Source organism: Pundamilia nyererei, unplaced genomic scaffold, assembly GCF_000239375.1.
Source record: "Pundamilia nyererei isolate P.nyererei 1_Seehausen unplaced genomic scaffold, PunNye1.0 scaffold00013, whole genome shotgun sequence".
Taxonomy (NCBI): Eukaryota; Metazoa; Chordata; class Actinopteri; order Cichliformes; family Cichlidae; genus Pundamilia; species Pundamilia nyererei.
This window is the reverse complement of record NW_005187414.1, coordinates 602,688-624,626: the sequence shown is the minus strand read 5'-3', so window position 1 is coordinate 624,626 and position 21,939 is coordinate 602,688. Positions and strand designations below refer to the sequence as shown.

The window sequence follows — 21,939 nt, the reverse complement described above, 5'->3', positions numbered from 1 at the left end:
GTGTGTGTGTGTGTGTGTGTGTGTGTGTGTGTGTGTGTGTGTGTGTGTGTGTGTGTGTGTGTGTGTGTGTGTGTGTCAAATAACTCATCGCTCTCTTTCTGTTAGTGTTTCTCTCTCTCCTGCTGTTTGAAGGTCTCTCACCCCACTTAATCGTCACTTGGTGGAGGAACAGAGAACAAAGTGAGGTACGGTTTCCATGGAGTGCTGTCAGTCTCTCTGTTCTCTTCTTAACTGATTAGCCTCGTTGATCAGCCTGAGATGCACATTTACTTATCCTAAAGCAAACACCAGCATGCCCCGGCAGTGACTGCTCTAAAAATAACAGGTCACTTAGCAAGAGTCAAAAGAGAAGGCTTTTAGAGGATTACGGGCCTTGTTAACACTGCTGAGGGCAGGATTATTATCTGAACAATGGATGAAACTGCAGATAACATGACGAGAGAGGCGAGTGCTGATGTGTTATGAGCCCGATCCTGCAGCCTCTCAGGTTTATGGAGAATTTTAGTTTCTTTCAGCTTCACTCGCTTCTGTTTTATGGTCATGGCTGCATCGTTTTGGCTCAGCATCGATTCCGGTTCCAGCAGCAAAGTCAGAAAAGCACGAAAACCTTTCGCTTTTTAGCGTTCATGTATCTTTAGCAAAACACTGCAATACTTGTTTGTTTGCACTTAAAAGCACCACTGCAGCACGATCATGTGTCTGCTGCTCAGTGCTCTGGATACGGCTTATTAGCAAGTCACAAACACACAACAGCTGTAACACAGTCGTTTTACAGTCTGAATGCTGTTTACGTTCACAGCCACCATCTTGGATTGTTAACTGGGCGCTGCTCTGACTTCCTGAGTTGGAAATCCAAGTCGAGTTATTCCAGCTATAAATACTGACTTAATCTGGACTGTTAATATTCCTGAAGTCTCCGTTGCATGCCCTTACTGCGCCGCTGCATGTCTGAAATGAAATGAAAACTGTGTTTCCATATGATGCTACTCTAATTAGTCAGTCAGTGATTTACTCTTAGAGCTTTTCACGAATGATAACCAGCTGTTAAGAGTGTTGTTAATGAACCACAGCAGAAACGTTCATGTGTGTATCAGCAGCTGCTGTGGTGTTTGAAGGTGACTCTAACAGGAAGTCTCTGTGGCCGCTCGCTTCATCTGTTACAGCTGCTGTGGGCGGGATTATTATTGTCATTGGAAGGTTTGTGGCTGTGAATAAAAGGCGTTTATCAATAAGAAAATATAACTGTCTGTTTTTACATCCAATCCTATTGAAACGATGACAGAAACACCCACACAGTGCTGCAGAGTCGAGAGGGAGGAGCTCTTTAGTGAAGTTCATCCACTGTCTCAAACAGGCTGTCTTAGCTCGCTAACCTTGGACGTCCATATCAGGGAAATCACCTCTTTATGACGACACACAGAGCCGACATTAGAAAAAAGGTCTGACCTGAGAGTAGTCTGAAGCTGAGCTTTGAGCTCATACTGATTACTTGTACATTTGTGGACATTGCTATTTGATATTTCGACCACAGTAACGAGCACAAACCAGTCTTTAATTATATGACAGAGAATAAGGAATGCTAGAATATGTCTCGTTTGTTAAACACTAACTAATATGAAACACCAAATGCTGTAGCAGTGTGGAGATGTTGAAGGCAGCACAGGAAAAAGCTGCGGTCCGTCTGGTCTGAATTGATGAACACCATCGTGTCCATGTTACTGCTCAGAAACTCTCATTGTTGGCTACCCTGGAGCGTGAGAGGAGCGTGCTGATCAACATTCAGGGCTTGAGTTTCAGCTTCAGTTATAGATTTGACCTGCTCTGCTTCTGCAGAGGAGAGCTGAACGTTATAGCTGATTTATTTGAGGATTTCTAAGAGATTCCATCTCCATATGGTGTCCGTATGGATGTAAGGGTGAGCTGATGGTGCGGTGCGAGGTAAGTGGGTCATCTTTGCCGTGGCCTTTGTGGAGATCCAGAAATTCTTTTATTGCTGCCATATAACTTGAATCATTATAATTGCATTAAACATTCCTGTTGGCCACATGTCGGCAAAGTTATGTGACATCAGTGACGTTAGTACTAACTTGGTTTTAAAGCCTTTACTTTCAAATATTCGGCGTTTAATAGCTGAGCTTAATCAGAGAATGATCAAAGCTCATGTAGAAACAAACAAACGAATGAACAAAAGATTTTCTCCTTCATCTCTGTCAAACACAGCTGTATGACACGTTTCCAGCTGTTAGTATCATGGTTGCTAGGCAACCTGGGCAGCGCAACAGAGGCTAGACCGTCCCATTTCACAAGCCTCGCACTTCCGGCCTTAGTGGTCTTTGGGTACGCGGCGCTTGAGGATCGTTGAGGCTGCGTACTTTAAGGCTGCAGACCCTGAATTGGGATACAGCCGCTGAGGAGCTAATTTAGCCCTTTAAATCAGCTGTGTTGGTTCGAGGACACGTCTAAAACTGCAGGGACACCGGCCCTCGTGGACTGAGATTGCCCACCCCTGCTCTAGCAGATCATTACATGAAGGAACCTTTTAAAACAAGCGCGCTCATGCTCACAGGTGTACACACGGGTGCTCACACACACAAACTACACCCTTTTTGGCTCCTACCTTAAAGCACACTGTGTGCTGTCGATCTTACTGCTGCACAATAATGTCAGTGCGCCCCAGGGTGGCTGTGGCTACAATGTAGCTGCCATCGCCAGAGCGTGAATGTGTGTGTGAATGACTGAATGTAGTGTGAAGCGCTGTGGGGTCCTTAAGGACTAGAAAAGCGCTGTACAAATGCAGGCCATTTTAATATTTAGTATTTACTGTTATCTTCCCATAGAGCATGGTAATGATGTTGTTTATTATATTGCTCTTTTTTTTTTGCTTGTTTTCTCTTTTTTCTTTCTCAACAGGTGATCCAGGTGATTGACAGATGTATTTTTTGTCTGCTTATTTTGTTGGTTTTTGTTTTTTTCGCCCTTTATCACCGTTCCTCTTCCCCGCTGTTTTTCTTTCCCTCTTTCTTTCTCCCTTTTCTTTTCCCCAGTCAAGTCTGTCCCGTATTTAGCAGATTAAAATAAAATAAGCAATAAAAGGCGAATCAAATAGACCAATACAGCAAGGCTGGGTTGGTTGATTTGGTAAAGTAAATCCGTTGGGCATCTTTCTTTGCCTTTAGACAATAATTCTGATGGCAAAAGAGCCAAACGGGGCAGGCAAAAAATGAAAATAAAAAAATAAAGAGAGTACACCAGTAAAACCAGAATATCTATCAACATTAGAGAAGATACCTGGAACTGCTCACTCTGGGCCTGAAGGGAAGCACTCGGAGGGATTCTGGTAAATGAGAGGAGACAAAGGAAAACAACAAGAGGTGACCGTGTAACACAGACAGCTGTTCACCATCTCATGTATCATCTCTGGGAGCCAAAGAGCGAGGCTTTAGTTTAAGAGGTTCACTGGGGCAAGTTCAAACTCGGGTTAAAACATCCTGTGCCTCGTCAGGAAACATGACCACGGTTGTCCAGAAGATGGCGCCCACACAGGGAAAATGAAAGTGGCTTTACCCCAGGCTGCAGCTGCTGCTGCTGAGCACTCCTCCCACTGACACACTGCTGCTTCCATGTGGTTTGCTTCACACAGTCTTCGTGCTTTAACAAGCAACTTTATTGATGTCCATGTTATTGTACTGCAGTCGTTTGCAAATGTTTTATGCCCATTAAGGGACGCAAGCATCCTGGATCAGTCCGCATGCTCAGGAAATACGAAAAGATCCAGGACGACAGGAAAGCACACAGGAAACAAATGATCTGCCTCACAGGCACATTTGGTTTCCCTGATAGAAAAAAACAGTCAAACTTGGATATGAGATGGACTGTTTTGTGTTTTTTTTTATGAAGACCTGATGAAGTTGATGATGGGTCGAATCTGCATGTTTAGTCTGTTGACTTTAAGCATCCAAAATAACAATTATTTTGAACCTTTTCCTCATTTTTTCCATTTTTCTGGATTTTTCTGATCGTTAGCAAATTCATTTTATTTAGGCTCTGATCATAAACCAACAATATAACTGAAACAGTGTCATCAAGTAAAAGACAAAACACTTGGAATCTTTTTATTTGTAGGACTTTTATAGAAAAACACTTGTATGGCACAAGATTAGGTCAACTCAGATCCTAACCTGACCTTCTGATGACCTCAGCAGGTCAGCAGAAGCTGTCCAGATTTAGAGTTGGGTTTCATTTCAGCCACAGTCCAAAAAAAGTCCCATATGGTGATTTTGGAATGAACCTTTTACCATTTGGATTTCCTAAGTAGGAAAAAGTCTCTAAAAATGGGCCGGCGTTACCCAGGTGCTGAGCTTGGATGCTTCGGTAGATAAAATACAGCAGGAAACCTTCTGCTTGCTACTGCACTGGCATCTTAAAATGGCTAACACAGTTTGTCAGATTGGCGTTTGTGACAAACTAAAACTTTCAGTTGAAATTTTTAGCAAATGATGATTTTAGTTGTGTAACGATCTCTGCCTCCATAGGCGTACATGAGCGCGCTGATGCACAGTTCCAATGAAATGCCACATATTTAAGGCATCACACAGCTCCACGAGGCTCCTGCAGCCGCTGCTGGTCACTAAAACTGGGGTGGCTGTAGCTCAGGTGGCAGAGCAGGTCAGCCACTAATCAGAAGGTTGGTGGTTCGATCCCAGGCTGCCTCCGGGCTGCATGCCAAATATCCTTGGGCAAGATACTAACCCCGTGTTTGCCTACTGGTGGTGGTCAGAGGGCCCGGTGGCGCCAGTGTCCGGCAGCCTCGCCTCTGTCAGTGCGCCCCAGGGCAGCTGTGGCTACAATGTAGCTTGCCATCACCAGTGTGTGACTGTGTGTGTGAATGGGTGAATGACTGAATGTAGTGTAAAGCGCTTTGGGGTCCTTAGGGACTAGAAAAGCGCTATACAATGCAGGCCATTTACCATTTAAAACCAACACGTTTCCAAGGTGTTTTCAACCTGTGCACAAAAATAGCGCATGAGCAAATACTCACTCTCTGGTAGTCATTCACCTTTCTCGCTGCATTTGTCAGTTCTCTGTTTCCATGGTAACAGCCGGCTGCAGACAGGCTGTCTTTGACAAACATGCACAAGCATGAAGCCTGCACAACATGTCAGGACAACTTTGCTGGTATTAGCAGCGTTGCGACAGAGTGGAAAGGATGTGGTCATGTTACCGATTCTGTTTTACAGCTTCTGTTAGCGTAGCGTTAATGAAGGCTAAATTTAGTTTGAGTCGAGGTGAACGGCGCTTTAACTTTTCTGTAGTTCAGAGAAAAAGGGATTAGTCTTCACTTGGTGTGGGAGTGGCTTTCCCTCGTCCAGATCAATGCTTTTAAAAGCCCTTCAGCTTCAATCTCATCACAGCACAGTTTGTTACAGCTAATCTGATTGTCCTACAACTGACACCTGCACCACCCACTAGAGTTCCTCAGTCTCTCGTAGACACACACATACATGCACACACATACGGACACACACACATGGACACATACGGACACACACACATGGACACACACACACATGGACACACACACACACATACGGACACACACACATGGACACATACGGACACACACACATGGACACACACACACATGGACACACACACACACACACGGACACACACACATGGACACACACACACACACATTCACGTTTAGCTGAATGAGTAAGACCAGTAGTTTTATGGGATGATCTCATCGGGAGGATGATGTCAGACTCTCGTGCTGCCACTGAGCTGCTGTAATTGTTTATATTTTACAGGCTACGAGGGTCTGCAGACCTGCAGAGTGCAGACATAGTGGGGAAGAGTGTGCGCATTCACTGCAGGCCCTTAAGTGGTTATCAGGATATGAGTTTGGTTTAAGATGAGTACCGCCTTCTCTGCATACTTGTTTTGCTTTTGAGCATCAAAATCGTCTAAAAACATATGTGACTGACTGTGAAGAAGACTATAACCAGGTCACCACCACCTGAAGGTAGAGATGGGTTTTTAGTTTTTTTATTGGAGGAAAGATTCAGTTTGTCCGTTTCTCCGGCTCGTCCCAGCGTGCAGAGGCTGTTCTGTAAAACCTCTGATCCCTCCTGCTGTTTCCCCAGGAGCATTTTTCTTGCTCCTCTCCCAACTTCTCCCGTGGGTGTTCCCTGTCGGCGCCCCTCTTTTTTTGGCACTTCTTGTTTTCCCCCTGCTCGGGCCCTCCCTCTTATCTTTGTTCCCCCAGAATCACTGAAATAATCTGTTTGATGTTGGAGGGTGTCTCCTCCACCACTCCTTACTCCTCTCTGTGTCTCTTTTCTCTCCCCTCCCCTGATGAGCTCATTTCCAGGATGTGTGTGATGTCCAGTGTCACACGTTGGTTTACAGTCAGCACGGTGAGGGGAGAAGAGGAGACAGCGACAGCGGGACACGCCCTAATGTGACCTCATGCATATCGCTCTCTCTCCTGCTGCGCCGTGAGCTCTTTCATGTGCTGGTGGACGCCGTGGTGACATCATGTTGCTTGTGTGAGCTGCATCAGCAGAGGGTTTTCTCAGTATTCACTGTCCTGTCCTTAAGCCCTGTTCTTTTACATTTTATTTTGCTACTGTCAAGCCTTCCTTTTTACTCTGATGTCTTGACAGCATAGCTATTTAAAACAGCTGTGTTGTTATTGACATCGTCCGAATCAGCTATAATTTAAATTCCATTAAATTTTATTTATATAGTGCCAAATCACAACAACAGTCGCCTCAAGGCTCTATAACAAAAGCATTGCTAACAGGCGTTCAGATCCACTACAGGAAGAAGTTTGAGTGGGAGCTTTAGTAGGAGTGGTGTTCCCCCGGGGAAAAACGCAGATGAGCTCCAAGCTTTTCCAAACACACGATCATGCCAGCTTTGCAGCAGAGCTACTGTGAGACCAAGTGCAATAACACTCTGCAAACAGCGTTTAACATCACGTTGGGATTCGCAGGCCTTTCCAGAGCGACTCTGGTGTCACATTAGGCCAGTAATAACACAACGGTCACCGTGGCAGTCTGTGGCTGCCGGGATCCAACAACAGAGCTTTGTCACGATTCGTCTCAACAAAATGTATTAAAATATTCTAACGAAGCATCAAGCATGTTGAATCATATGATATTAATGAAAGAATGGTGTAGGTACATGAATGCAACAAATGGGTCATTTTAGCTGGTTTGTAGGTGGTTGCTAGGCAACATGATGTTGTTACAAGAGTTCACGTATAAATTGTGACTATAAATTACTGATTCTGTTTGTTATGAAAATCATACTATGCTTTTATAAGGTGTTAAATTGAAGAAATGCTACAAAAAGTGATAACTGGAAGCTAGCTGCCATTTGTAGGTGTGGCCACAGAGAGTAGTGTACACACCGCTTAAGGGTCATATCAGTAAAAGGTGTTAAAAGTTGCATAATCACGTGGCACTGTCTGCTACAGTAACCCGGTGTATATAAAGTGCAGTCAAAAGTGCGATTTTAGGTGGTTGGTTGGCAACGTAACAACGTCATGTGATCTGATATGGATAAAAAACATTAGGAGTCTGAGATCACAATCACACATTACAGTACGACTGTCAGTGTTTTCTCATATGCAACATTTGTAAAAACTTTATCTTTGAACCAAACATTATACAGAAAAAAACATTACAGTCAAGTGGAAATGATGTCATCACATGCAGTAGTGTGGCTATCAGATCGCCAAGCTAACGCTAAGCTAACAAAGCCACCCTGTCCTTTTTACTTTTCAGTATATCAATAAAAAGACGTGCCTGCAAACGTCACGCCCAAAACCTTTAACCTTCCTTAAACATGAAAGAAAAATGTGTAATTTAATGTTACTTTGCATTAAGTGGTTCAGCCTGAGACTGCAGATACAGATCACTATACTGAGGTTCAAAGATAGAAGCAGCGATCACAGAGCGGCTGCATTACAGTAAAACATGCGTAAAGTACAGTAGCTGTAAACATCCCCTGTAAAAATTTAATACATTTTGAAAAACGTGAAAAACTGTAAATATACTGTCATGTACTTTTATTTGTGAATACAGTGGAGCTGAACGGCGATGCTTGTAAACTAACATTTACAGTCGGCTGCAATACAACCTTAAACTGCAACACAGAATTTTTTTCTTTGCCCAGAATGTGCTGTTAACCTCTACAGGAATAAAATGCTGTGGATATTACACTAGGAGCACTGCTAGAAGGCCTTAATGCCAAATAGGAAGAGCACAGGTGTATGATTAAAAGCTTATATGCAGCAGGTACATATTGTTTGTAGATTACAGCAGTGAAACATTGGAAAATAACAGCATTTACGAGGCTTTCCCCCAGTCTCCTCTTTAGAAGAACTGGTATTTGTGGTTATAATAATACTTGCCATAACAACTATGTGTGATACACGGCATGTGCTCGAGATTTTCTTCTCGCTCCTGTATTTACAGTTAGGATCTAAATAATTTAGAGCTCTGCGTGCTTCCTATCTGGGCCTCATGCTGAGACAAAGCTCCCCCAGTTTCTCACACTACTTCCCTGAACTCTCTCTCATGCACAGTACACACACACACACACACACACACACACACACACACACACACACACACACACACACTCCTGCACCATACATTAAAACACTGATTCCACCACCCACCCTGCAGTACAACACAAAGAGCTGACGTCCCTCCCCACCATCCTTCCTGTCTGCTCCCATTGGCTGAAAGGATCAGATGCTGGCAGCGTCTCAGACCAATGAGGCGTCTCCATGGTGATGTCATGGAGGCAGCATCGATGCTGTTGCTGATGCTGTTGCCTGGCGCCTGCATCCTTGCAGCCAGACGGGGTAACCGTAGTCACCGGTTCACCATCAGCAGCGGAGAAGACGCCGTACAGAGGGGGGTAAGTCTGCAGCGCCAGACACACGGCTGCACACATCTGTGTTGCACTGTGTGCCACTTTGGGTTCTTCAGGTTAACTTTCATGGCATGAATGAGCAGTACCTGCATGTGCGTGTATTCAAGCGTGTCCGTGGGGTGGAACAGGGTGAGGGTGAGGAAGGCAGAGTGATGATGCAGCGGCAAAGGTTCCTGCTGATAGGCGACAGAAAGGGAGAGAACCGAGTGTATCGTCAAAGTGTAGAGCGTGAGACATCATTTATTATTGATTCTCCATATGTCCAAATGCAGCTTTGTGTCTGATTTAAGGAAGGAGAGGCAGACAGAGAGACCGGGGAGAAAATGGAGGGTGTTTTGATGTGTTTGTGCATAAGGCAGAGTCATACAGGCGAGGGTCTGAATTTAAAATGTGCTCAGAACCGTCAGAAGTTCAGATTTGTCTGGTTGATCAGGTTTAAGTCTGCAGTTTCTTTGCTGTAGCAGTAATCTCCCAGTGAATTGATTAATATGCATGCATAGCAGCTTTCTAGGAGCAGAAAAACATAACAGTACAACAATCTGTCGAGTCTAAGGAGCTCGGAAAGAAAAGCGTCTGGACTTCTTTAAGTTGCTTGAAGACGTTTCACCTCTCGTCCGAAAAGCTTCTTCAGTTCTAGTCTCAAATGGTGGAAAATGGAGATCCCAGATCTAAGCCCTATTGTCCCTCTTGGGGGACACTCCCACAGGGCTACGATGACCTGGATGACTGAGAACCTTCACGGACAACAATCTGTGAAGACAAAACCAATGTCAGAGGAATGTTTTGTCTCCGAGAGTCTGATCAATCCTGGTGTTTGCTATGAACAATGCTAAGTGATGACACAAGTACAGAGTTATTATTATTAATATTATAATATTAGAAACAAGAAATACAATTACAAGTAGTACATGAAATTCTGCTCCCATGGAAACAAAAAAACGTTCTTCTTGAGCTCAGTGCTGTGAAAAATGGAAATGAGACGACTGCTGTTAGAAAAGCAAATATCAGCTCAAGTACAAATCACAGCTGAAAGAATATGTGTGTTTGTGTTGAACGAGACGTGTGCAGACCATGCCGATCAGTTTCAGAGAACGTTTTGAAATAGGACGATAATAAGATAAGAAGGTTTTATACAGATTTAATCGACTCTCAGAAATGATCTCCTAAACAACAAATTCAGTGAGATGAGAAGGATTTGGAGGAGAAAGTGGTTATATATGACCTATGCAGCTAAACTACAAAATAAATATGATTTAGTGATGCTGAGAAAGAATATGAAATAAAAATGTACGTGGCACATTTATATAGAGGTTAGTAAACACGCTTTAGCTACAAGCCATGCATTCATACTGTGCTGTGCTTCACTCTATAGACATAAAGCACTGTATATTAAATTTAGAATAACCAATTCATTTATTTAAATTTTATCAAATCAGTGTTCGTTACTCTAAGTCTGACCAGAAAAGTGCCCTAATATTACTTTTACCACGAGGCTTAAAGCCTCTCAGGAAGAAAACCTCTTCAGACCTGAGGAAACACACAGTCGGATACAATCTTTCTTTTTTTTAATCAATCAATAAGTGACTGAATGTCATTTTAATGTTAAAGTGCTGAAAAATATTAAATATTCTAAAATATGACAAATCATTCATGCTGACAATGCTAGCTTAGCTTAGCACAATTTCCGGAAACAAAAGGAAACATCTAGCGTGGCTCTGCTCAGTGCTAATTCCCACTTAGCTGTATTGTTATTGAAGCAGCCAATAAAACCAAGAATTTATGAATGAGTTTCATACTTGTCAGTTTTTTGAGTCAGTCAACTCTCAGGTCTCCTTGCTAAGCTACCTGGCTGTTAGCTCCATCTTTAGCGTAAAACATGAATAGCATCAGTTCTTTTACCTGACTCTCTGCAAGTGGTCAAGGCAAAGATTTAATAATAATAGATTGGATTTATATAGCGCTTTACAATGCCACTATTCATTCACTCTCACATTCACACACTGGTGGAGGCAGCTACGGTTGTAGCCACAGCTGCCCTGGGGCAGACTGACACAAGCGAGGCTGCCATTTCGCACCGTCAACCCCTCTGGCCAACACCAGTAGGCGGTAGGCCAAGGACACAACGACCAGGACAGAGAGCCCAGGGATCGAACCGGCGACCGTCCGGTTACAGATGCGCTTCCCAACCCCCTGAGCCACGGTCGCCCATTGTGCATGTAACAATGGTCTCAATGAAGGCTCAAATGAGACTGATCCAGAATCATTTGGATCGGTCATGAGGGCAAAATTAATATTCAGTGACTAGTGATAAAAGGTTGCTGGAGGTTGATGGCTGGGAAAATGAGCCAAAAGCTCCGGTCACATGGGCCTAGAGACCTCTCAGTGAGCCCCGTTTTTTCCTTGCGACCCAAACATGCCTGAGAAAATATGTGTATTCCTTGACCGGTTGGCAAAAACGTACATGTGATTGCTTTGGTCACTAGCATGCTGCCACACAGGTGGTGGTTTTGTATAATCTCTGAGTTATAGTGACACCGTGAACAGTGGACCATTTTCCTTGAAAGTAAGTAAGTGCACCTCATTCTTTCGTTTTACTACCGCTCAGCTAATAGTTAGCAAGTGTTTACGGCCAAACTACATTCACACTGCTAACAAACAAAGCAACCACCAGGACAAGAAGAAGGTGCAGAACCTTCAATAGATTTCAACCAGCCAGAGCAGCGACTTACAGGAAACACTGCCGACTAGTTGGGGGATATACATTTTCTGATAGCAATCGGTGCTCGCTGCTGTTGTTTGGGGGCTTGTTTGCTTTTTTTCTTTGTTTAAGACTCTACCAATTAAGGAGCACAGATTCAAATTCAGTGAATATCATACAGTCGGATAATGAAAAACCTCAACAGCCTATAAGGTAGCTGTCAGCAAAATTTCCCACCAACACCACCCCAAATGTTTTACACCCTCTGTCTCTCTCCCAAACTCGAAGTGACACACTCTTACTCCTGCAGGAAGCAGTGCATTGATCTGCAACCTGGGTGGCTTCATAATATGAGAAGCAGCTGTGTGTGTCCTGTGTGCGTGTGCATTACAACAGTGCAGCAAAGCAGTTCGTTTACTGCTTGATTAGTGTGTGTGTGCTGTGCAAAATCATGTGTTTGTCCTTGTCTGTCCCTCAGGGAACCGTGTCAGGGTGGCCAGGTGAGCCTGAGCTCACTGCAGTATAATGAGCTATCTGTCTTCCTCGGTAATGCGGGTTGTCTCATTAGGACACTCGTGTCTCTGTGTGGAGACGGACGTTCAGGCTTGCTGACAGGCTCATTTGTAGACGGACAGACAGACACTTTTTGGGAAATATGCTCATTTGCTTCTGTCTGAGTAAACGTTCAACAGGCAACTGGCATAGCTTGAAACACATCCAGCACCTTTAATTGTTAGTGCATCCAGATAAAAAGCCAAAAGACAATAAAATAATTTTTAGGTAGTTTCAGCTGTTTACGAACATGTTAAAGCTTTGAGTTTAGCATTTGTGTTATCTCGGTTTTGCTGATGTGATCACATTTGGAAGAAAAGGTGGAGCTCGGGGAGTTATCAGCTAGCACTAGTGCTGGCAGTGTTTAGCATCATTTAATATCAATTCACCATCATATTAAATGGGATTCTAATTAATAGCAAACTGGTTGAAGACTGAGTGGAAACCACTGGTCACTAGAAAATAAACAGTATTCTCCAACTGGTTGCATCTGGTTGAACCTAGTCACACATCACTGGTGTGAGTGGTTGCAGGAAGTTGCTAAATTGCCAACTGGTATACAGGTTTGCTTGTATTAAATTTGGTTGTTTTGGATTCTTTACAGCCAAAAAAGACACGGCTCAAAAGTGGTCCTTTTACTTTAAAAAATATCTTTATTTTACATATCTGGGATATGGAGACCTGAACACACAACCCCAGGTCTGAAGCACAAACGGAAGCCTAGATATTTATAATAATAATAATAATAATTTATATAGGTGCTCTCTACGTCACACCACACTTTAAGTTTCGATCAAAGACTCTGCTTAGTTTCACTTTCTGGCTGCACTCCTAGCTTGCATGGGGAATGGCAACTTGTCTACAAGCCTCGGCAACTACTCACTAAGTGGTTTCCAGTCAGCATCACACTTGGTCAAGCTTCACTACATGCGGCTGGTTTGTTTGCAGGTGACTGTGGCGACTGCCAGTAATCTCCAGCAACCGCTCAGCAACCAGTCAGGTAATACATACTCATTTGCCACTGACCAGACTCTAAGCCCGTGACTGAGGCCTTAATGGACTAACAGAGTGGGACCGGACATCATTAATGTGACACATGCCAGTCGTTTGTTCCTAATGTCAGAAACGACACAAGCAGGCACTCTTCACATGAGAAATTGAGAAGAACTAACAGGACTGATGAATGCTGACTGTAATGGGGCCGCGTGTGGGGTAGACATCGCTCCAAGTATATCTGACTTTCAGTCTGAAGACAGAGCACCTTTAAATTTAGACTTCACTTGTTATTTGCTTTTCTTTTATTATGTAAGGTTGAGAAAAGGTCCTGATTTGGGCTACAGTGTATCCCACAAAGCTCCATCCTCTAGGTTTTCAAGATGGTGAGTTCAACTAAATCTAAAGGGAACAACATCATACACAGAGATCAAATATAAAAGATGGGTGTAGCCACGGTGACGTTGTCCACTGGCTGGTGGGAGCTCCGTCACTTACCTTTAAAACACAGTGGGAAAGGTCTGAAGATAGCAAATGTCTCAATTAAGCCTGTATCAAGGACCCCAGCTGTTACATGACGTTCAAATGTTGCTTTATTGTTTTTGACCTCACAGTGAGCTGGGTGTGTGTCCTCATGCCAGTGATACTGGTTCCCAGGATTTAAGCAAACGTAATTAGTGTGTGCAGTGGACCGAGGAAGGGTCAGTAAGCTGTGCAGAGCACTCCCAGAATCTAAAAGGATGAGATTATCCAATTAGCACACAAAATGTTTTAGAGCACCGATGAGGCAGATAAGTGTGTCTGTTTGGATTATCGATCAGGCTCATTGAAACAGTTCAGAGTTAAAGAAATGATAGAAGTTTTGATAGAGAGACACATTTATAACAGCTCAGTGCTGACGAGACCATCTGTTAGGTTTTGTATTGTTGATTGTTATTTATGCTTAGAAATATCTACTTACATGTATATATGCTTAGAGTTGTCATTTATGCGGTCACACTCTGACCACACACACACACACACACACACACACACGGTACTCTTTGTGTGTATGTATATGTCGTATGTTAATGAACCTATGCATATTCATGTAACCTCAATAAAGGAGCAGTGTTACGGACGAGAGCAACTGGGGTCAAGCGAAGGAACGGCGTTTGTCTCTCCCGTGCACGAGAAACATGAAGAACTTTGCCTACTTCGTGTCTTGCTTGCTGTGTAATTATATTGTCTTCAACGTTCCAGCGAATAGGTTCAAGCTACAAACCTATCACCATCTGAGGAGGAGACGACGGCAGGTGGTTCTACTCTGCTGCCTTTGTGCCTCGGTGCAATCTGCTTTTTTTCAGTTGCCAAATTCATTGAAAAACAGAATTATTGTTGAATTATGAATTATTGAATTTGTTAGGCAAAGGCGGTGTTTTAAAGGTCTGTAGAAGGTTTGCAGCAGCTTCTCTGCCACGCCTCGAAAAATATGCTTGACTTGCAGCTTCTTCAGCTGGATGTTCGACTTTCTGCACAGGTGGCTGTTTTCACATTTACAGTTGTGGTCAAAAGTTTACATACACTTGTAAAGAATATAATATAATGGCTCTACCGAGCGTCCCGTTATTTCTAAAACTCTGATTTTTCTCTGATAGAGTGATTGGAACAAATACTTCTTTGTCACAAAAAACATTCATGAAGTTTGGTTCTTTAATGACTTTATTATGGGTTAACAGAAAAAGGTGATCACATTTTCTGGGTCAAAAATAATCATATGGCAACATGAATTAGCAATTTTGGTGACTTAGAAAGTTGTCAGTGAACTGAGCTTCATAGCATGGCCTCTTAACTGCTGGTGAGTGATTATGAGTGACGACAGCTGGTGACTTCTCTTAGGCCAGTTAAATATGGCTCATTGGATACAAACACCCACAAACGCTACAATAGGAAAGTCAAAGGAGCTCAGCATGGATCTGAAAAAGCAAATTATTGACTTGAACAAGTCAGGAAAGTCACTTGGGGCCATTTCAAAGCAGCTGCATGTCCCAAGAGCAACAGTGCAAACAACTGTTTGTAAGTATAAAGTGCATGGCACTGTTTCATCACTGCCAAGATCAGGAAGAAAACGCAAGCTATCACCTGCTTCTGAGAGAAAATTGGTCAGGAGGGTGAAGAGTCAACCAAGAATCACCAAAAAGCAGAATTTGAAGCTGCTGGAACACAGGTGTCATTGTCCACAGTCAAACGTGTTTTGCATCTCCATGGACTGAGAGGCTGCCGTGCAAGAAGGAAGCCCTTGCTCCAAAAGTGGCACCTTAAGGCTCGACTGAAGTTTGCTGCTGATCACATGGACAAAGATAAGACCTTCTGGAGGAAAGTTCTGTGGTCAGACGAAACAAAAATCGAGCTTTTTGGCCACAATGCCCAGCGATATGTTTGGAGGACAAAAGGTGAGGCCTTCAACCCCAAGAACACCATGCCTGCAATCAAGCATGGTGGTGGGAGTATTGTGCTGTGGGGCTGTTTTGCTGCCAATGGAACTGGTGCTTTACAGAGAGTAAATGGGACAATGAAGAAGGAGGATTACCTTCACATTCTTCAACATAACCTAAAATCATCAGCATGAAGGTTGGGTCTTGGGCGCAGTTGGGTGTTCCAACAGGACAATGACCCCAAACACACATCAAAAGTGGTAAAGGAATGGCTAAGTCAGGCTAGAATAAGGGTTTTAGAATGGCCTTCCCAAAGTCCTGACTTAAACCCCATTGAAAACATGTGGACAATGCTGAAGAAACAAGTCCATGTCAGAAAGCCATCAAATTTAACTGAACTGCAACAATTCTGTCAAGAGGAGTGGTCAAAGATTCCACCAGCAGCTTGCCAGAAGCTTGTGGATGGCTACCAAAAGCGCCTAATTGAAGTGAAAATGGCTAAAGGACATGTAACCAAATATTAGCACTGCTGTATGTATATTTCTGACCCAGCAGATGTGATCACTTTTTTCTGTTAACCCATAATAAAGTCATTAAAGAACCAAACTTCATGAATGTTTTTTGTGACAACGAAGCATCTGTTCCAATCACTCTATCAGAGAAAAATCAGAGTTTTAGAAATAACGGGACACTCGGTAGAGCCATTATATTCTTTACAAGTGTATGTAAACTTTTGACCACAACTGTATCTGATAGATGGTAAATGGCCTTTAGCGCTTTACTCAGTCCCTAAGGACCCCAAAGCGCTTTACATATCCAGTCATCCACCCATTCACACACTGGTGATGGCAGCTACATTGTAGCCACAGCCACCCTGGGGCGCACTGACAGAGGCGAGGCTGCCGGACACTGGCGCCACCGGGCCCTCTGACCACCACCAGTAGGCAACGTCGTCTTGCCCAAGGATATTTGGCATGCAGCCTGGGATCGAACCACCGACCTTCTGGTTAGTGGCTGACCTGCTCTGCCACCTGAGCTACAGCCACCCCAGGAAAGTTTCTCAACACACACAAACAAAAGAAACAAACAAAAGAAACAGTTAGCCTGAGATGAACTAGAACAGCAGAGCTTCATTCTGCTGTTTGATGAACATTTTACTTTATTTTTTTCCATTTTTAATGGTGAAACAACAACATTTAAAGTGCAGGAACACCCGACTGACTCTGACTTTTTTCTACATGTCAGGTAACTGTTGTTGAGAAGGTCAGAGATCTTTACCCAGAATAGTTTTTGTCTGAAGAGCTCTGATCTGATAATGTGAGCTTTAATTTAAAGTTTATTCTCAGGTGGGATTTTTGCATTACGCTCCGCCTTTATCTTTTTATTCTGACTCTGCTAGAACAGCTTTGCATGAGTCCAATAATCATGACTTGGCTGCTCTACACTTTTGGCTCACGCTGTTGTCTCCTCAGCTTCTTCCTTCTCAGATTGTGCCCTCGATGCTCCTGCATTCAGTGCTCTCTGTCTCTGTCCCTGCACAGCTCTCTGACAGAGTGAGGAGGATCTTCAGCGTCCCTGGAGAGTAACATTTGCAGTGAGACCATGACTCTGGCAGGTAAATGCAGTCGCAGCACAAACCCGTTCACCTCACACGCCCTGCTCCTCTGCTTTAAACACTATACTGCGACCGATCTGTTCAATATGAGCATGCAGTATTTGTGTCGTGCAGCGTGTCGTTATTATGTCCGCTGGTATGACATAACGAGCATGACTTACGTCGTCAGTCCTTGACTGCGTGCTCATGATTCAGCTTGATCTTCTGTGTGTGTCCTCAGCCTATAAAGAGAAGGTCAAAGAGCTCCCCCTGGTGTCTCTGTTCTGCTCATGCCTGAACCCACGCACTGCAGAAAACCCGACCTACAAGGCAGAAGGTAAAAAATCTCCTTTGCACGAGCACTGGTGTTTATTAGGGGTACAGTCGCTTATAAAAGACCGACAGCAGTCTCTGTGGCTGAAGTTTGATGCTCCTCAAACTTCAGCTCCTCTCTTCCTGTCTGTCTAAAACCAGCAACTTCAGCAACTACAGACAAACACAAGAACATCTCATCCATCCACAGATGTCTCATTAGATCTGCAGTAAACCCAGGCCCACAGTCAGTGCTGACGCACGCTGATCCTTTTGTCCTAATTCTGGGTCTTTCTAAATAATCACCTTTGGAGCTAAAAGTGAGCAAGAAGCAGTTTTGTTTCCCTCTATCTAAATTTGAATCTTTTTAAAGTTATAACAGATCAGGAGTGACTGCAAACTGCAACTAAATTCTGAACATATAACTTATATTTCGGTCTTGGCGTCATTTCTACAGAGTGAAACACTTTCTGTGTTCTTCCTCCAGATCTCTGACTAAAGTAAAACATTCGATCTCAAAGTAAACCAGATTCTCCAAATCATTGACATTTTGCATTTCAGCCTAAGTTTATGCTCCAGCATCGCTCCAGCTGTCAGACGAGGTGTCCGAGTGGCCAAGGCGACGGACTGCTCATCCACTGTGCTCTGCACGCGTGGGTTTGAACCCCATCCTTCTTTCTTATCCAGCTCTTTGTACGTGTGCATAGTGACAATAAAATGTGTTTGCTGCTATTTAAGCGATAGATCTTGGATACTTCTTGGTACATCACAAGGAACCTTTATAATCTCTTTATTGATTTTAAATGTGTTTGGTGCAGCTGACCACGTCATACTTTTACAAACGTGAAAGTTTGAGTTTTGAGCACAGTCAGTGATCATTCAGCATCCAGGCCTCTTTCCTCCTTATTACAAAGTTCCCCGAGGCTCCGTCCCAGGAATATTTGATTTATGTTTATAGCAGCATCTCATTGTGTAATCATAAAGACACATTCCTCTATTTATGGCACCAACTCTAAACATCTAGCTGTGATTTAACTGCCTTCCAAACCATTAAAGATCTGTGAAAAGACCGAACTGATTTTAAATGCAAAAAAATTACTGATTAACCCCCTAATATGTATGAAACTGTATAAATACTCAGACATTTAGCTTGATTCGATTTTAAAGCACACGTTGACATTTCTTATTAAATAAAGTGAGTTCAGTCGGTCTGTTTACAGGGATCTCATTATAGACGACTCTCTAACCTCGAGATACAGCACATTAGTCCAGCTTCAGTTGAATCATGGAGATGAACAAAACGCTGGCTTGCCTGTGAGGAAGGGTTTGTGTTTGTTTATTTAAATAGATATATATATTTAAAAGAAGCAAAAACAACCCTGCTGCTATCGTTCAGCCATCCTCCAGTACACAGAATAGACTCAAGATCTTTTTGTTCTTGTTCTTTTCCCTGAACGTGTTTCCATGTTTTAAAATATAACATGATGGCCATGTTAAAGACAAACAAAGATGAGGTCATGGATTCAGCTCTGACAGTAAATGCTGCTATCCACCAACACAGATGCAGTGGACTTGGCCTGGTGCGTCATCAAAGACGTAGAAGTTATCGAGCTGAACAAACGCGCATCGGGCCAGGCCTTCGAGGTCATCCTCAAGCCCCCGTCTTTTGACGGCTTGCCTGAACTCAATGCCTCCATGCCGCAGCGCCGCGACCCATCCCTGGAGGAGATCCAGAAGAAGTTAGAGGCGGCTGAAGAGAGGCGAAAGGTGAGGGAGCGGGCGCGTCATCTGAACCGCCAGAAAACATCCACTGTTTGTGGCTCGTTCAGCCATTGTTAAACATCTGTTAGCACTCTTTGTGTGATTTATCGGAGAGACGGAAATAGGCTTAAAATGAATGAAGGGGAAGTGGGAGGGAGTATTGGAGTGAACGGAAAGAAGGAACTGAGCTGGGGGAGATGAAAAGAGGCAGATGAAAGAGCAGAGACAATCCTGTGAGGACACAAAGACAATGATTCATATTCATCCATCAGAGAGGATGATGGAGCGAGGGCAAGAGACAAACAGGGGAAAGGTGAGGAGAGTGAAAAGATTGTTAGAGATGGAAGAGCGCTCTCTGGAAACGAGGCAATTCCAATTTCTTTGGCTTTACTGGCTCACAGTGATCTAATGTATTAGTTATGAGGTTTGGCCCACCTGAGGACAAAGATTACAGGTGCTGACAACCGCACACATTTCAGTTTGTGTCTGCACCCTTCAACTAGAACATGTTTGACAGTTGAACTTTGTTGAAATAGGTGAAAACTGCAAACAGCCTGCTTATCACCTGCAGTCTGAGTATTGTGTAAAGGATGAGCAGCTGCCTTCACTTCTCCATCTTCCTCCAGTGCCAGGAGGCGGAGCTGCTGAAGCACCTGGCGGAGAAGAGAGAGCATGAGCGCGAGGTGATCCAGAAAGCTTTTGAGGAGAACAACAACTTCATCAAGAACGCCAAGGAGAAGCTGGAGCAGAAGATGGAGGCCAACAAGGAGAACAGGGAGGCTCTGCTGGCAGCCATGCTGGAGAGGCTGCAGGAGAAGGTAACGTGGCCGCGATTAAGCCCCGAGCCTCCCGACCGTTAGAGGGGAGGTCTGCAAACTGATCTCAAACAATCATTGCTTTGTGTGGTTTCTCACACAGCAGACAGCCGCAGAACACCAGGGTTCATCTCCCACGTGGGACCATTATTTTTGTTTGGGGGGGTTAGGTAAAAATCCAGTGCTGATAATGCTGAGCAAGGTTTTTGTGGTGCTGATGTGTCAGTGTAACATATGACATGTAGTAGTTCGACAGCATTGTCACAAATGTCATATTAATGTTACTTTTACGACACCAGGCCAACCATATGTTCTATATATGCACATGTATTTGTGCTTTAACTATGGAGGCAATCTGGCCCATCTTTGACTTTAGTAAAATAAAGCAGCATGAAAAGGTCGTTTATGTGTCTTTGTTCAAACAGAACACGTTTAACTTTGGAGAGACAAACTCTGCTGCTTCTCTTTTCATCCAGTCTTCATGATATCCTGGGATAACGTAGAAACTCCTTTTTATTTTGCTTTTGCAGACAGGAATCAGCTCCCTGCACACCTGTCAATCAGAAATAGCCACGCCCTTAACCTTAAGCCTGATCTGTATCCAGATGGATGAGCCTGACCCACCGTAGAGTTAATATGGCAGGGACCGTTTTTGTACTGGGCTGTGAACCTGCTGTTTGGTGCAGCGTAGTTGGACAGTTAAACGTGGGAGTCTGTGGGGAGGTTTGCTACATTATTGCAAACTGTCTTTTAAATTTGACTTTTGAATGTTTTTCTTCTTTTTCTCTTGCTAAAAAGGATTTATGCAAGCTTTGAAGTTAGAGGGCAGCAGTTTTATATTTTCTCACAGCCAGCTAATAGCTTCAGATGAAGTTACACTGATATTTGTCCATGTGTATCGCAGACTGTGAAAACGACTCTTTACTGTCTCGTGTGTTATTTCTGAACCCAAACTTGTTGCCAGGCAACTTGTTGCCAGGCAACTTGTAGCAACACTAATGAAACGTTGCTGGTTTTAGTCCAACACAGAGTGAACATCAACAAGTTCATGTTTTTACTGTTTCAGCTACAAAGTTACAGACATGAGAGACATATTGAGCAAAACGTCAAACACACACTGAGAGCTAAACACGAGTTTTTTGAGTGTAAATGAAGCGAAGCTTCAGCTGAACTTTGTCTTCTGGTTTGGCTCTGCTCACAAACCTGATCAGCAACCATGAATATTAGTGCAATGAAATAAAGTTTTTTCAGTTCTTCCCCACTCGCTCTCATTCAAACCTTTACGCCGGCGTCTCCTTCATTAATGAAAATATCTTCCTAAATGATAATGGCACTCATGTTTCTGTGTCTGGCAGGACAAACATGCAGAGGAAGTGAGGAAGAACAAGGAGATGAAGGAGGAGGCCTGCCGGTAGACGAATGGCACGAGGGAACCGAAAGAGCGAGGAAAAAAAATAAAAAGGGGGAAAACAGTGCATTAAAAGAAGAACTCAACAGCAACTAGGGCAGATTTTGGTTTTCATATTTGATGTATGCTGCGATGATTCTGAGCAAGCTGTATAAAGTTTAGCCACTCTTGATGTTAAAATTTGCTAATGTTTTTTAAAGAGGAACAGCCATCCAATCATGACTGAGTAAAAAAAAGGAATTAGAGCTCCTGTTTTCTGTGTTCAGCATCAGGAGATGATTTTAGTGAAGCTGTGTTTTTTCTTGGCAACGCTTCCAGTTTGGCACAGCCAGAGACGCAGTTTCTCTCCAATTAGACTAAGTATGCGATCATTACCTCATAAAACCTGAAAATCTGTGATGTGCTTTATTCAGACTGGACACAGTAGTTTCAGAGCC

General features: G+C 43.5%; 1 protein-coding gene across 2 annotated transcripts; it reads left to right on the top strand.

The window, feature by feature from the left end:
• The first annotated feature begins 8,843 nt into the window (after window positions 1-8,843).
• Window positions 8,844-21,559, top strand: stmn4 (stathmin-like 4). Of its 2 annotated transcripts, XM_005724800.2 has the most exons (7): window positions 8,844-8,940; window positions 13,154-13,205; window positions 17,154-17,227; window positions 17,448-17,543; window positions 19,080-19,285; window positions 19,906-20,097; window positions 21,450-21,559. In XM_005724800.2, the coding sequence occupies exons 3-7, from the start codon at window positions 17,215-17,217 to the stop codon at window positions 21,507-21,509; spliced, it is 567 nt and encodes a 188-aa protein (XP_005724857.1). In that variant the 5' UTR covers window positions 8,844-8,940; window positions 13,154-13,205; window positions 17,154-17,214; the 3' UTR covers window positions 21,510-21,559. The 2 variants fall into 2 exon arrangements, with proteins under 2 accessions (XP_005724857.1, XP_005724856.1); XM_005724799.1 differs by lacking the exon at window positions 13,154-13,205.
• Window positions 21,560-21,939: the final 380 nt, after the last annotated feature.

Bases quoted from the DNA above. Each gene is read 5' to 3' on its own strand.
- stmn4 (XM_005724799.1), top strand. The intron at 17,544-19,079 runs GTAAAAAATCTC...CCACCAACACAG, and splicing joins CCCGACCTACAAGGCAGAAG to ATGCAGTGGACTTGGCCTGG. The intron at 20,098-21,449 runs GTAACGTGGCCG...TGTGTCTGGCAG, and splicing joins TGGAGAGGCTGCAGGAGAAG to GACAAACATGCAGAGGAAGT.